The 15383-nt window shown below is 48.9% G+C and overlaps 3 protein-coding genes and 1 long non-coding RNA gene across 13 annotated transcripts in view; 2 read left to right on the top strand and 2 right to left on the bottom strand.

The window, feature by feature from the left end:
* Positions 1–256: 256 nt before the first annotated feature.
* LOC117898416 (TBC1 domain family member whacked) lies at positions 257–3704 on the top strand. Of its 2 annotated transcripts, none has more exons than XM_034807787.1 (4): positions 257–533; positions 1814–2056; positions 2122–2486; positions 2549–3704. In XM_034807787.1, the coding sequence occupies exons 2-4, from the start codon at positions 1850–1852 to the stop codon at positions 3063–3065; spliced, it is 1089 nt and encodes a 362-aa protein (XP_034663678.1). In that variant the 5' UTR covers positions 257–533; positions 1814–1849; the 3' UTR covers positions 3066–3704. The 2 variants fall into 2 exon arrangements, with proteins under 2 accessions (XP_034663678.1, XP_034663677.1); XM_034807786.1 differs by having other exon boundaries at positions 258–463.
* Positions 3284–15383, bottom strand: part of LOC117898412 (zinc finger protein 208) — a 14656-nt gene continuing 2556 nt past the window's right edge. Inside the window, exons 2-4 of one of the 2 annotated variants that reach the window (XM_034807782.1) lie at positions 7453–8112; positions 6939–7380; positions 3284–6876 (exon numbers count right to left, since the gene is read on the bottom strand). In XM_034807782.1, the coding sequence (XP_034663673.1) occupies positions 4246–6876; positions 6939–7380; positions 7453–8111 (3732 nt within the window). In that variant the 5' untranslated portion in view covers position 8112 and the 3' untranslated portion in view covers positions 3284–4245. Of the gene's footprint in view, positions 6877–6938; positions 7381–7452; positions 8431–15383 lie in introns of those variants that run through there. The other variant, XM_034807781.1, reaches the window with a different exon arrangement.
* Positions 10607–15383, bottom strand: part of LOC117898417 (microtubule-associated protein Jupiter) — a 26749-nt gene continuing 21972 nt past the window's right edge. For 3 of the 8 annotated variants that reach the window (XM_034807790.1, XM_034807788.1, XM_034807789.1), the window contains 6 exons: positions 13060–13193; positions 12752–12784; positions 11849–12136; positions 11491–11511; positions 11024–11395; positions 10607–10862 (listed from right to left, as the gene is read on the bottom strand). In XM_034807790.1, coding sequence (XP_034663681.1) covers positions 10693–10862; positions 11024–11395; positions 11491–11511; positions 11849–12136; positions 12752–12784; positions 13060–13193 — 1018 coding nt within the window. In that variant the 3' untranslated portion in view covers positions 10607–10692. The remainder of the gene's footprint in view (positions 10863–11023; positions 11396–11490; positions 11512–11848; positions 12137–12751; positions 12785–13059; positions 13194–15383) is intronic. The other 5 variants (XM_034807792.1, XM_034807791.1, XM_034807794.1 and 2 more) reach the window with 5 other exon arrangements.
* Positions 14269–14644, top strand: LOC117898418. Its single transcript, XR_004649139.1, has 2 exons — positions 14269–14333; positions 14395–14644. It is a non-coding gene; the product is annotated as an uncharacterized LOC117898418 (long non-coding RNA).

Genomic DNA, 15383 nt, shown 5'->3' with positions numbered 1-15383 from the left:
TTTTAGACATCGATATTTTTTTGACATTCAACTGGAAAAATACTAAAAATTCGTTAATGAATTCGTTAAAGTATTCCAACCTGAACTAGGCAGAGGTTTAAAAATTTCAAAACCGATATTTTTCAATTTATCCCGCATATATCTGACTAGCTATCATATAGCTAAGTTGGCAACACTGTTGTCGATTGCCAATTGGCAACTGCATCAGCTTTTTGGTATATACTATATATTTTTGAGCTTCAGCCACACTGCACACCTGACGATTTCTCTTAGAAGGGGGCGGATGGGAGACGTTGGTTAATAATAACAATTCCTACACATTGTGCGGGCGCAAAGTGTTGCGAACCCAAACCCGAAAGTGCAACGCTGCTTTATGAAAAGAAAGCTACGCGGAAACTACTACATATCGCGCATTCCACGACGCGACCACAGGAGCAGCAGCACCAGAAGAGCATAGCAAAAGGTGACGCAAAAAGTTTACACGACGACGTATGTGGGGGCGGACGGGAGGCGTTGGTTAATAATAACAATTGGTATGTATTGTATAGTGCGCGCACACACAGTTAAACGGAGAATCACGGTAGCTCGTAGCACGTAGAGGGCCTCCACACACATAGAGACACTTGTTTTCGGGGCGCGTAGGCAAAATCAAAGTAATGTGTCTGTCTGTCGCTTTCCAGAGAGCGCTCTCGCAATTGTTACATATGTACATGCCGTGTGTATGTTCTTGACACACCTGGGCGAGATGAAGAGTAGAGTTCCACAAATGGGGAATGCCTCATGTTATTCGGATTTGGGGAAACTGGTAGCCAGCGCGAAGAAACCGAAAAGTTGTAATGGTGGGTGGCATGCCATGCCCAGGGGCGTCGTGACGTGCTGTCGTCGCGCGGTGGAACCTTTCCATGTTTGCTTGTGCTAAATGCGATCATGTTTTATGACTCGCCCCGCAGTCCGCAGATAAGGTTCTAATTCCGATTGTCCGAGGTCGGTCGCCGCAGCAATCAGCGGAAAAGTGGCTAATTTTCTTTACATTCTGATTTTCTCTGATCTTTCGCTCGTTTTTTTCCCCAGCTGTTTATTTGAGTGAGGTGAGCTGCAGGCTCGGCACAGTTGCCTCAATTACTTGCAGTTGCAGTTGGCGCACTTGCAATTCTCTCATTAGGCAGGGCCATGCATCCGGCAGTGCTGGGCAGGGCAGGGGACCAGATTCCCTTTCTGCGCAGTGCTTTCACTCGAAAGACTTCAGCAAGTGGCGGCTGAGTAATTGTTCGATTAAGTAACCAATTAACAGCTGTTTATCCAAGAGCTGGGCACTTGCAGCTCCTATAAACAGCAGTGTTCAGGCACATTTTTCCGCATAGTCGCCTAGGCAGGCCATGCCGTCCCTATTTTTCTCGCACTTCCGCCACAGCATCGACTGCTTGGAGCTGATCCACAAGGATGACCACAAGGTGCGCACCAGTGCTTCACGGACATCCCTCATTGAAGATCCTCTCCTTGGGTTTCCCCAATCTAATGATAATAATGCTGTGATAAGAGTGCGACGACCAAGATTGCCCAAATTCTGTCGAGCATGGAAATGGAAATGAGTAATTTTGCTCAGAGAGCATTGGGGTGGGGGGCCACTGAGCACTTAATTGCGCACTTTTTATCCCATCCCATTCGAGGGTACTTGTAGGCACAATAAAAATAATAACGAAATGCAAATTACTAGTGGCTCTATCTGTCTGTCCCTCTCGCTTTGAGTTTGCATACATAATGGGATGGTTGTGGGCGTACTTGAATGTAACACTCGTACTTTCTGTGCCCTCAGTTTGCTGTCGTTGCGGCAGGAGAGTTGGCGTTGGCGATGGCCACTGCACCGCGCTCACTGGACACCATCTCCCTGTGCTCGACCGTCTCTAGCTGCCCCGATCGCAATGGCTTCTACGGCGGCTTTCAGCGCACAGACAAGCCCAAAGAGCCCCTTTCCAAGGCCCAGATCATAGCTCGCGAGAAGAAATGGCTGAACATGATCGAAAATTGGTCCATCTACATGTCGAAGAACTACAAAAAGGTGAGCTAGATCCACTCTCTTCCATTCCTCTTCATTCCATTAAATGTTTAATGTAATTTCTGCAGATTCGTGATCGCTGTCGCAAGGGCATTCCCAAGTCTGTGCGGCCCAAGGCCTGGTTCTATTTATCCGGAGCATATCTCCTCAAAAATAGGAATCCAAATGTCTACAAAGAGCTGCTGGAGAAGCCTGGCAACCCGGCAACCATCGAGGAGATTAAGAAGGACAAGCACCGTCAGTTTCCGTTCCACGAAATGTTTCTCGATGAACAGAAGGTCGGCCAAATAGAGCTCTTCAACGTGCTGAAGGCCTACTCCATATACAACCCCAAGGTGGGATTCTGTCAAGCGCAGGCACCGATAGCCGCATTCCTATTGATGCATCTGCCAGCAGAGGACGCCTTTTGGGTGTTTGTGAGCGTGTGTGATGTGTAAGTCAACCTCATCACATTCCAAGAGCTTTTCATTATACATCTATTATGTGATATTGCAGCTACCTGCAGGACTACTTCATACCTGGCTTGGAGGTTTTACAGAACGATGCGGGCATACTGGAGGGCCTGCTGAAGAAGACCTGCCCGCCAGTGTATCGCCATCTGCAAAAGCACAAAGTGGAGCCGCTGCTATACATGACCGAGTGGTTCCTCTGCGGCATGACTCGCACTCTGCCCTGGGAGACACTGCTACGCGTGTGGGACTGCTTCCTGGCCGAGGGCATTCGGGTTATCTTCAAGGTAGCCCTGGTCATAATCGGCGCCTCGCTGAGTCGGCACAAGGTTCGCAAGACCTGCACTGGCCTCTGCGAGACACTGGCGGTGATGCGCTCCCCGCCAGAACAAATCCTGGAGGAGGAGTTTATCATCAACAACATGATGCGGCTCAATCTGCGCGTGGAAGACTTTCAAATAGAGCACACGAGGCAGAAGGCGCGGCGGGCCAAGCAGAAGGCCCAACAGGATGGGAACGATTCGGGGCCCAGCAACGGACGGCGCAATATGCCAACGCTGTGATCACGATCACGATGACGATCACGAGGCCAAGCAAGCAACCACTACTACAGCAATGGGCAGCAACAAATTGTTACTAAACCACACACAGACAGAGAGAATGGATTTTTGCATCTATTGTCGAATAGGAAGAGGGTCGGTCGCATCGTGCACAAAGTGGATGTGAATGTGGGTTACGGAGACATCATTCCATGCAATCAGTTTGTCTAATTTTAAGCCAATTCTGTTAATTCGTATCTGTATTGGAATTCGTATTATTATTATCAGTTAGTTGCAAATGTTTACGAGCGTGCAATTGTTTATGCTTTTCAAAAGTATTTATTATAACTATTTATTATTATTAGTGTTAGAGCGGAGTTTGAGGATCCCGAACATATCGTATTATAATCGTCCCTCACCCACGAGACACCGTTTCCCAGGCAGCTGAGTATGGTCCTCCACAAATGTATGTATTTTTATCACTGACTCGACCTCGACCAGTGACCAGTTAACGTTTACCCTTCGCGAGTGAATCAAGTGCAGAGAGAATACGTTGCCGGCAACAGCTCCACAGCTCCAGCAGCCTGCTGCGGCTTGTGGGCGTTTCGGGCATAATCGAAATTAAACTTTATGACTAATAAAACAGAATTATATATACACCTGCAAACCTTTTCTTGTAATCATTTTGATGAAATTACCACGACAGTGATTTGGAATTGATTGTCACTGCATGGCCGAGATATGGCGATTATGTCTATTAGATCTCAAAGTGAATGGCGTATTTATTAACATTATTAAAACAGAGCGTTATCCCAGAGGGGGAGTGTGTGGTTCTGACTAATTCCTGATTAGTCCAGAGCCCAGAGCTCGATCATCATCTACTTCTCGCACTGAAAGCATTTTAGTTGTACAGTTAAATTATTGTAGACTTGAAAATGTCATCGAAATGTGGATGAGAGTTCAAATAAATAGGTTTGAGGACTTACAACTACTTAGGTGAGAGGAACTAAAGCTAAACTATGAGTATGAGTGGAAACTAGGTGTTAGACGGTGTCTATTGGGTAATCTCTAAGAATACTTTGCTCATTCTCTCATAGCAATTAGAGACTCGATTCTTCGGTAGATCACTGGAAGATCACGTTTTGGCGGACAGTGGGATTTGGATTGGGTGGCAGGTGTGGTGTTGTGTTGTGAGTAATGCACCCTAACACCCTCCTAGCAGAAACTGATCCTCAAAATCCAAATCGTCCACCTCATCCAGTAAATGTGGCGGTAGCGGCATATACGGACCATTGTTCGCCGTCGAGCCAGATCCATTGCCGCTGTTTTCTGGTGGCTGACTGTCCTCGTCGGCCTCCTCCTCCTCGTCTATTAGTTGACGCAACCTCTGCACCCTCTCGTCGCTCACTTCCACTGCCGGATGGTGTTCGTGGATGTGTTGATGTAGCTCCCGCATGCTATGCAATTCAGCCGCCTTCTCCTCCGTCCCGCTCTTGCATAGTTGGCACATAATGTAGGCGGCATGGGGCATATGCTTGAAGCGGTGCTGCTGCAGGACACACTTGCTCTTCGTAGCCAACTCCTCGTCGCAGTCGTTGCAGCGGTAGAGCCCCTCGCCCACCTTCCGAATGTGCAGAAGCTGCTTGCCCAGGCCGTGGGTGACGTTGAGGTGATTGCGCAATATCCCCTGGCTGCTGGTGGTGAAGTCGTCGCCGCACTGGGGGCACATCAGTCGATAGGCAGATGCTTCTGCGTCTGCATCTTCTGTGGAGGCATCGCCACACGCTTCGTGCTCCTCGTCATCAAACTCCTTCTCGGCGTTGGGCTTGTTGTCGCACCGATTGGTGTCCCGATTCAGATGCTTGAAGAACATCTGCTTGCGGACAAACTCTCCGTTGCAGGTGAGACACTTGAAGGAGCGGTAGGGCAGATGGCGGAACTTGTGCGACTGCAGCTGCCCGATGGCGCCCTTGGTGTGAGTGACGGTGACACGCTTGTAGCACTCCAGGCACAAGTAATGGTGGATGTCAATCTGCCGGAAGTTTAGCCCCTCGCGGCTGTTGAAGTTGTGATGCTCCACGATGTGCTTGCGCCAGAATGCGTGCGAGTCGAAGTTCTTGTTGCACTTGGGGCAGTAGTACGTGATGAAGTCCATGTCCACCGCATTGTGGTACGAGATGCTGTCCTCCAGAGTGTTCAGTCCGGCCGGCCGTGTGGGCCGCTTCTCGGACTGCGGCCAGAGCGGGCGACTGCCAACGCTCGAGCCAGAGGATGAGGCGACAACTGCAGGCGGTGGTGCAGGTGACTTTGGTGGCCTGCTCTTGGCGACCGTATCCCTGTCCTTCTCCTTAGCCTGAACATACGAGTACTGCGGCTTGGTCTGAAGCTCCCGCCAGGGCGTCTCCCGCTCGTAGACGTTGTGCCGCGTCCTCAGATGGGCGGCAATGTTCGGCTTGTGGTTGTAGCAAGTGCCGCACACGAGGCACTTGAGGTACAGGCGGAAGGGCAGATGCCGGAAGTGGTGGTCCTGCAGGCCCTTCAGCTTGGAGTTGCACACAATGTCGTTGCACTGGGTGCATTGGTAGCGGTACTTGTCCAGCTGCCGCATATTCAGATACTGCCTCTTGTCGAAGTTGTGGGCCTCGTTGATGTGGCGGCGCCACTCAAACTGTGTCTTGTACTCCTCGCCGCACGAGGGGCACAGGAATATGTAGTTCTGCTCCACGGTGCCCGCCGATGGGCCGCTTGTGGCCGCTGCCGCTGCTGCTGCTGATGGTATTAATGCTTCCGCTGATCCTAGTCTCCTCTTCCGGAGTGCATCCTCCTTCCCCGGGCCTTTTTCCACCTTCTTCGGTGCCCCGTACGGAGGGGGATCCCGCAACGCATGTGCCTCGCTAATGTGCAACTTGAGAGCCACTTGGGTGGGGAACAACGTTCCGCATTCCACGCACTTGTAGCGATTCGGATTGGGCGGCGGCAGTCCCGCACTGACACTGGGCAAGTCATCCTCATCCGGCATCTGCATCTGCTCTCCAAAGTCGTTCTCCTCGTCGACACTTGAGTGCGCCTGCTCTTCGTCAAGGAAGATGATCTCGTAGGTCTCCTTGCCCAGGGTCACAATCTGTTTGCGCTGGTGCTTGGGCGACTCAAACAGCCGGGCCCCTCGTCCGCCCATTTTGAGATTCTTGCGCGGCACGTAGCCCACACGATGGTAGGTGGCCAGATGCTTGACCAGACCCTTGCGATCCGTGTAGGACTTGTGGCACTTGCGGCACCTGGCGTACGCCTTGAATGGCAGGTGCGTAATCCTGTGCTGCTGGGCGTTCTGTATGCCGTAGGCGTTCGTTATGATCTTGGCGCACTCCGTGCACTTCAACTGCCGATCGTTGATGATCGCAAAGTTGAGCTTCGTCACATCGTTCATGCCGTGCACCTGCACCACGTGGGTGCGCCAGTGCTTCTTCTCGATGAACTCCTTGCCGCACTGCGGACACAGGTAGTCGATGTGTGGCTCGTAGATGTCATCGCTCCCGATGCGGCCTCCCCTTCGCGGAACATCTTCAAAGTGCGGCGAAACGTCATCGAAGGCGCTGCCGTTTCCCATGCCATGGTCCTCCCAGTCGTCGCCACCGCCATCTGTCCTTTTCACGGGCGATGTATCCGGCGACTCCTCCGGCATCAGCGACTCCAGCTGGTGTTGCTTCAGCAGATGTGTGACTAGCTCGTGGTGTTCCCTGTAGCCCTTGTAGCACAGTTTGCAGCGCAGCCACTCGGGCTGCGGCAGATGCGTAAACTTGTGGGCCCGCAGCGTCTTGATCGTGTTGGGGATGACAATCTGCAGAATGAAGGAGCGTTAACATTTAAGTACTATGTAAATATCCAAGGCCAAGCTCTCACCTTCTTGCACTCGAGGCACTGCATCTGCATATCCACGCTGATGAAGTTAAGGCCCCTGCGGCTAACGTAGTCGTGGACAAACTCAATGTGCTGACTCCACTGGGCGTGGGTGTCGCACTCAGTGCCGCAATCGGGGCACATGTAATGGATGTAGTCCTCGCAAAGATCCGCACCACCATCGCCGGAGGGACCGCCTTGGTAGCGCTTCTTGCGTCTCCTCTGCGGCGCTTCCCCCTCCACCATGGCTGGCGTAGTCTCAACCTCCGGCTCGAGAATATCGTTTCGATCATCATTCTCCTCGGGAAACGGGTCTTTGCGTTGCATTTGCTCTGTGCGTGGCTCCCTTACCCGCGTCTTGCGCCCCGCCAAGTTGAAGCCCTCCCGCATCATGGCCACCACTTCGTCGCAATGGACCATCCTCAGGTGGACCATGAGGTCTTGTCTGCAAGGAATTTCAGCATAGGTAAGCATCCTTCTAGGGTCTCTCTCTCTCTGTCTCTCTCTCCAGACTTACCTGTATTTGTACTCCCTTTTGCAGATGTAGCACTTGGTGCACCGAAACGGCAAATGGGTGAACTTGTGCTTCAGCAGGTTCTCCCGGCTGTGCATGGCGATGCGTTTGTTGCACTCCAGGCACCGATGATAGAGCTTGTCCATGGCCATGAAATTGAGGCCGCGGCGCGTGTTGAACTGGTGCATCTGGTTCATGTGGCGTTTCCAGAGATCCTGCTGCCGGAATTCCTCCCCGCATGCTGGGCAGATGTAGATGACGCCCAGCTCATAGTTGATGGGTACGCCGTTCGCATCGGTTGCATTGATCTGCGAGGTGGTGGGCCGCGTGACCACTCCCGACAGTCGCACAGATGTTTCAGGTGGATCAGTAAGCGCCAGCTGCGGAGGGGGCTGTGACTCGCCAATGCTTACAATCGGCTCCAGATCGAAGTCAAATATGGCATCATCATCTAAATCGGGCTCTTTTGTTTTCCCATCGCCACTGGCAGTCCTTCCCTCTCCCTCCTCCTCTTCATCATCGTCTTCCTCGGGCAGAATGTCATCACTGTCGCCGGCAGGATTGCTGTCCAGGCCGTTCTCATTGGCATATTGCTCGATCTCCTCCTCGTCCTCCTCCAAGTCTGCCGAGAACATCGATGTCCAAAGGTCCATTCCTTCCATACTTGGGAGGATTGTTGTCTGTCTGCACCAACAACTGTCTGCGAGTTTGTGTGTGTGTTCTGCTGCCGAGTGCGTGTGTGTTCGTATGCAAGTGGTTTGGGGGACCGGACGGGAACAGATTTTGTGGTTGTTGGAACTTCGTTTCGTGTCCTACGACGATTTTGGCTGCTGCTTTGAAGTACATCGAGGCCCCCGCGTCGTCAACATCTTAGCAGTCACGCATTTGGCACTTGGTCTGATTGCATTTCACTTTTTAAATTGGAAAAATTCAAATTGTCGTGCAAAAATCACAGCCATTTTTTTGTTTGCGGCTGGGCCGCATCAGTGTTACCGTAGATTTATTGATTAAATATTACCGTCTGACCCTCAGAAAAATACCTTCTCATTTTAAAAATATACAGTTAAAACGAGTAGGGACGTCTGTGTGACGCATTGTACGCGTCACAACTTTTATACCGGTTCCGCTAACAATTTTTGCATACAGTTTTTAGATAGGTAATTGAGATCAAGAGAAACCTCACCGTCAAGAGAAAACTTTATGGTTAGTACCGGTACTCAGTCAGTATATCTGCATCTTAGTGGTTTTTTTCAAATTTGACATAATACATTTTTTCCATATCACTTTACCCTTTTAGCTCGCCACCCTCCCCAAGTGACGCATACTGCATGAGGCAGAATGTGCGAGCGAGAAAGAATGACAACAAGGAAACATAACCACTGCAAATTAAAATCTTCATTCAGGCTATAATAATGATCCAATCTAATCCCAAATCGATAATCTGATATGCATGGATAGTTCATACGAAAGTGGGGGATACAGCAGCCCTTTGTGGGGGCCCTTAATTTTGAAACAAACTTGATTTAGTGTGATGTCACATGAGTCTTCACACAATTTCTGGTGACTCTGGCCTGTAGTCTCTGAGAACAAGGCGTCAAACAAGACGGTCAGACATCGACTCGGCTATTCATGCTGGAAACGTTTCCTTCTGTGCGTTATATACATCCGTTATTCCCCACAAATACCCTATTTACTCTTCGAGTACCGGGTATAATAAAGTACCAGAAGAATGTTCGCCGCCAGCGAGGTTCGAATTTGCTTTTTTTATTTTTGTATGAATGTATGTAACGAACAGAAGGAAACGTCTTTGCACCCCATAAAGGCAACATATATTCTTGATTGGCATTAATATTCCCGGTCGATTGAAAAGTCTGTCTGTCCGTCTTGTTTGTCGGCTGGTTCTCAGGAAAAAAAAGCACAGAAAATTTTGGCTCCAGACTGCTTCTTGCTCACACTGAAACCATATATTTCTTGATTCCGCCTAAAAGGGCAAAATCCCAAATCTCGGAAAACTGAAAACGCCATTCCGTCTGTCCGTCCATTATTATAGCCACACTGAAGTTAATTAGCAGAAACCATTCCGAGCTTATATTTGTTTTTTGCATATTCTCCCATTCACACTCTGATTCAACCAAGTTTTGCATCCAGAATTCCACAAAGGGCGAAAATCCGGTGTGTACACACAGCAAGGGGCGAGCAAAAAGAGCGTGTTGGCGTACCAAGTAATGTAGTAACATATGTCGAAAAAATGTAAATTGTCAAATGTAAAATTGGAAAAAAATAAATAAATAAGGTACATTATACTGAGTACCGTGTATAAAATTTATGACGCTTAAGAAGCGTCTCACATGTCCCTGCTCGTTTTTAGAGATTTTGGCAATAAACGCTGCCCGCTCATATTCAAAAACGTTTTTGAAATGCACATTATGTACGAAAAGATTTTTATTGAACAAATATTCGGGTTCGAATTCGTATTTTTACACTTAATTAGTACGTGCACATTAGTACGTGCAAGCGTACTGTTAAATTACATATGTAATATGTATGTAATGTATATTATGTACGAGTATGTATTGGGTTTATGGGTGTGAGGGGGGGTGATGGTGAGTCAGTTGGTATAAATATAATGTTTTAGATGTGTCGTGGCGTGTATTACATTGATGCAACTATAATTAAGAGTGTCCCACGTGCCGCCGCACGTGTTCAATTGGAGTCCAGCAGTCCCCATCACCCCGAATCCACGAGGATCTCTCCATTGCAGCAGGGCAGGGCTCTTGTGGTACACAAAATTCAAAATAGAATTAACTTTTATGCCTGTGGATTAATGCAAAAGTGCTGGCTGGTTGGTTAGGTGTGTGCTGTGAGCTTTGATGCTTCACTTCAGCTCTCAACCATCTCCTCAGTGGGGATGTGGGTTGGGGTTCGCAGTGCTGAACGATTTGAGCAAATATTTTGTGTTCGTTTTGGTTTTTTGTATTCTGCTGTCTGTCTGCTGCCAGAGCTTCATTTCCAGCCTGCTGAAGGTAGGTGGTGTGGCTGCAAGTGGCTTTGCTCCATGTGTGGTTCTGCACTGTTTTGCAATGGATTGGATTGGGTTGTTTGGTTATTCGTATATATCATGTAAGGGGGGTAGTGGGTAGTAGAACTGTGTGTTTTGTTGTCGCTTGTTTTTCTTCTGGTGTCGCTTGTATTGGTGGCCCATGTCGCTCGCTTGTACTGGGACTTGGGCAGCGTCCCTTTCCATTACCAGAGTCCCGACGAGTAGCCGCCCGGGGGCACACGGTTCTTGTTGACCACCGAATTGCCACCGTTGCCATTGTTACCGCCGTTGCTGCCGTTATTGGTCGAGCCGGCGGCCTGGATGTAGTCCGTTCCACCGGGCCTGTATCCCTCACCGGTCACGGGATTTCCCTCTGTTGAATAGAGAACAAAGAAAATGCGGATTAGCAGAGTCTCAAAATGGATGTTTGTGGTGTAGACACTAAGCTGAGCCTGAGCTACTGAATCTACTTCTACAAGCTAAGATCTCGCTCGGGTGGAGTAAAAGTGTGAGGTGTAGGTGTAGGAGCTCGACCTCGAATCTTCTGCTTCACGGGCTTCAGGCCACCCACGCCATCCCCGTTGAGGCCGAGACCCGTGATGGGATTGCGTGCGTTGCACGGATCATGCGCCTCCTTCCCATAGTCGGGGCAGAGGGACAGGGGCTCCTTGAGATCTGGTTCGTTGTGCATCTTGTCCAGAGAGTGTGGCTGCTTCACGTTGCTGGCAGAGTCTTGACGCGACTGTATGCGGACGTCGCGCTTTCCGGACTCCGTATAGATCTCGTTGTCCTTTGGCACGTCTCCCACTTCGAGGTCCAGGCACGGCTGGTCGATGTCAAGAACTTCGGGACACTCCTTATTGATTGCTTGCTTATTTTGTTTGGATTCTGCGAATTCTTCAGCTCCTAATGGCAGGCGGACGGATGAAGGGGATGAAGGATGCCAAGATGCAGGAGGGATGCAGGCAGGACAGGGCACTACTACTGCTACTAATACTCACTGCTCATATTGCGGATGAAGACTGTTGCAAGATGCCAGTATAAACGACAACCGATGATTTAACCAGGAATTCGTTTTGATTCGATTCGGGGGGCGAGAATTTATTTTGTTTTTCGTGTGACAGACCGAAACATATGAGAAAATATAAATCAGAATTTTTACTTATTTTTCACGCACTTTTTTCACACTACAAAATAACGAAATAATCAGAGCAATAACTCCACTTCGTTGCCTCGTGTGAGACTGAACCCAAACACCCACAAATGTAGGCTCAAACTCTTGACAGGTGAAACTTTGGTCTCAGTGACTACTTTGCTAGTTATAATTGTTGAATTTTGTACTTGAAAGTGTATCATTACCTGATCGGGAGCCACTGTTCATCTTGAGGTTCTCGGTCGAGGACGAGACTGACGACGAGGCCGAGGACACGGATCCGCTCTTTCCGTTATAGTGGCCATTGGCGGTGGCTCCGTTGGTGGTGCTGCTGCCATTGGTCAGCAGCTTCTGGGCAGCGGCAGTCTCTGTGTTCTGGCCAAAGGGAATGCTGCTCTTCATGTGGTTCTTGCCAGGTGTGATGGGACGCATGGGCTCCCCAAACAGTCGAGAGTGTGAGTCGACAGTCTTCTGACCGCGACGCGGATTATCACCTATTGTAGCACATCATCATCGAAAGCATCATCAAAACGGAATAAAAACGAACGGAAAGAGGAAAACCAAAAGAAACAAAAGATATTGAAATTAGTGGATTGTTGTTGTTGTTGTTGTTGTTGTTGGTGGTGTTGTTGAGAGAGCAGTTAAGACTGTTTTGATTGTTCTAAAAGCATAGAGAAACAGATAGGTACGGACGGAGGTACGAGAGTGGACAACAGTGGATCAGTGTATCAGTGGGTGGGTGAGTGGAGTGAATGGATTGCCTTGAGTGGTTCGTTCTTTGTGGCTCGCCTCTACATAGTATCTGAATGCATTCAAAATGTCATCACAAGATTGGAGAAGGCGGAGTTGGAGGTGGCGTGTGGTCGAGTGTGGGAAACTGGTTTGCAGTGTTGCAGAGATGATCTCTACTCTGGGGGATTGTGTATTGTGGATTATGGATTACAGGTGGACAGGTGGTTCAGTGGGGTGGAGGTCTAAGGGGTGCTCCAACGGGGGAAACTTGCATTTTGGTAAACACGAAATTAGCAACGAAATGTACAATAACAACAGAAGGGAATGAGTGTGTGATTCATACAACAAATAACATATACGAGTATATTCTCAAGTACCAATGAAATAGAATCTGTGAGCTCCTTGTCGTACTGCAAAGATACGTAGAAAAGAAAAAAAGAGAAAACAGTAGAGCGGGGAGGAAAAGAAGGAGAGGGGAGAACGAGAACGAGAACAAGAAAACGATAGACATTTCAATAAGCATCTCCAAGGGGATTCACAAAAAGCAAAGGGAAAAGCACAAATAAATAAGATAAGCCTTTTCGGGGGGACACTGGACATGGCAAATGGATGGGGAAAACATCTATTTGGAGGAGAGTGGGGATCTCGGGACCTCTGGGCTTTCCATCTCCTGCCCTCCGCTTACCGGTGTTCTTCACGCTATTATCCTTCTCGACGGAGAATATGTTGGAAACCATGCGGTTCTTCACGTTCCTGGGTGTCTGCGGCATATCCGAGCCGAAGATGTCGCTGGAACCGCCGCCTGGAGGCCTCAGCACCCTGCAAAAACAAGGAAAAAGAAAAATGCATCAATTATAAGCACATTCTATGGATATTCGCGAGAGAGCGAACCGCGAGCGCGGTAATTGTTATGCCACAGAGCATAAAGTGCACAAATTTGCACGCTCTCTGCTTTCGGGCAGTGGAAAATAATGAGATGAGACGAGAAGATAGCAACGTGGAGGGGCGGGATCTGCGCATTGCACTTAATGTCTGTGTCTAACCGCCATCTCATAGCTGGAGCTGTTGCTGTTGCTGTGGCTGTGGCTGGATGAGCACTCAATGGGCATTAGAAGTCACGCCAAGATGCATCTCTCTCTCTGTCTCGCTGTTGCAGCAAGCTGCATCGCAATTAAGTGGAAAGAATTGCACTGCCACAATGTTATGCTTTGTGGCATTCACACAATTCGAGCCCCTCCATGTTAGCTGTGGTCCAGGCAACGCTGCCCAATCCCAATACCCAAGAACAGTCTCTGACTTTCCCCCATCAACGCAATGGTTTGTGCTCCTTTGACTGAGTTTTCAGGTATTATTTACGACAGTCATGAGTTAGTTTAGTTCAGTTGCCAAATAAATAAGTGTTAATTATTCAATTGTAATGATTTTTGGAAGATAAAAAACTCCATCTAGTGTACGTATCTATTGCTGTGATGAAACTGTTAATCGTTCGAGCGTGCCTAACGTGCTTTTACCGTTGTGAGGCACAGGCTCACTGTTGTCCATCAGGGGGGATACATATCTGTGCGATATATCTGTGAATGGTTTCTGTGAATGCATTTTAACAGCCGCCAGCGGCCAGCGGCAAACGTCAATTAAACTCTGCCACAGCCGCAGCAGTAGATGCTACTACCGACTGTGCTGGCTGTGCGCTGTGGCATGCCCCCTCTGGCACTGAAAGCCAAAGACCATTCACTTGTCAACATTTGCTTGGTCAGTCGTCGCATACCCCGATTACTGCAGTAGTCTGTAGTGCCGGTGCCTGCGTACGCCGCCGCCTTCCTCGAGGCGTCAATCAAATCATCGGAGCTTTCAGAAAGCTGCAAAGATTGCGTTTTTATGGACCATCCATCCGTCCATCCATTCATCTATCCGCACTCCACACCGCAGGAAAGTGAGAGTAACGTTTGCTCGTCTTAGGAGGTAATTAACCAAAATTGCATTGTAATTACTGTCGATTACTGCAGCTTACGACGATACTTAGGGATCGCCGCAAGAAGGTGAAGAAGCTGGCGAATGGCAGAAATGTAACAACCAAGCAGCAAGCAGCAAGCATCACGCAGCAATGTAATAGTAATTCCGAAAATGGACACGAAAGAAAGCTAAAGATACCCCTGGAGACCCTGGAGACGTGGCTCTGATTGAGTGCTGGTAATTCCATCAAATGAATGATCCATGATTATGCAGAAACATATTAAAAATACGAATTTGTAATGTGGTCGATTGGAAGCGTACGCAGCGTATAAAGCTCTTAATTAATTTACTGGAAAGCTTTCCAAGCTGAGAGAGAAGATGGGCGGGCGCACGCCTCTTCCTGCCTTTCTGCCTGGTGGAAAAAGTGCAACCCAATTGCTGGGCTCCCGGAAGAAAGCATGGCGTCGGGGCCGCGCCTAATTAATTATAGAGCCACTGCTACGCTTATTCCTCATTGTTTTCTCTTCCCTGTACCTAAAATGAGTAGAAGCGGGAAAGGGAAAGGGAAAGGGAGGGAGCGAGTGCTAAACATGACAAAGCGTCAAAGCGCAAGCCGCAAAGGCAAAATAACCGTTAAGTGTTTGCTGTCGCAGCAGCAACAGCAGCTGAGGTTTTCATGTGTGAGAACTGCTTATGAAGAGAGAGAGAGAGAGGAGAGGGAGGGAGGGAGAGAATAAGCGTATGAGGTATGATAATAGGAAGAAATGGGAGCGCGTGAAAGCGGCCACTGCAGGACCTTTGCACATACAAATTGGTATGTACATGGATATCACCTTTCATTTAAGTATGTATGTATGTATGTATGTTTATGTATGTATGTTTGCAACTTTGATGTACAGGTGAGGTGTGTGCAGTGGTGTGGTGAGAATCAGTAGCAGAGCCGCAGAGTTCGGCTTGAGTTGGTGTGTGGGGTAATTGGGTTCATAACTGTCGCCACGCACACTCCCCTCCCCTCCCCGCCCAACCCATCCACAAAGTGTTCTTATTAAAATGTCTTCA

Source organism: Drosophila subobscura, chromosome O (assembly GCF_008121235.1).
Source record: "Drosophila subobscura isolate 14011-0131.10 chromosome O, UCBerk_Dsub_1.0, whole genome shotgun sequence".
Taxonomy (NCBI): Eukaryota; Metazoa; Arthropoda; class Insecta; order Diptera; family Drosophilidae; genus Drosophila; species Drosophila subobscura.
The sequence above is the reverse complement of the archived record's forward strand: the minus strand, read 5'-3'. Positions and strand labels throughout refer to the sequence as shown.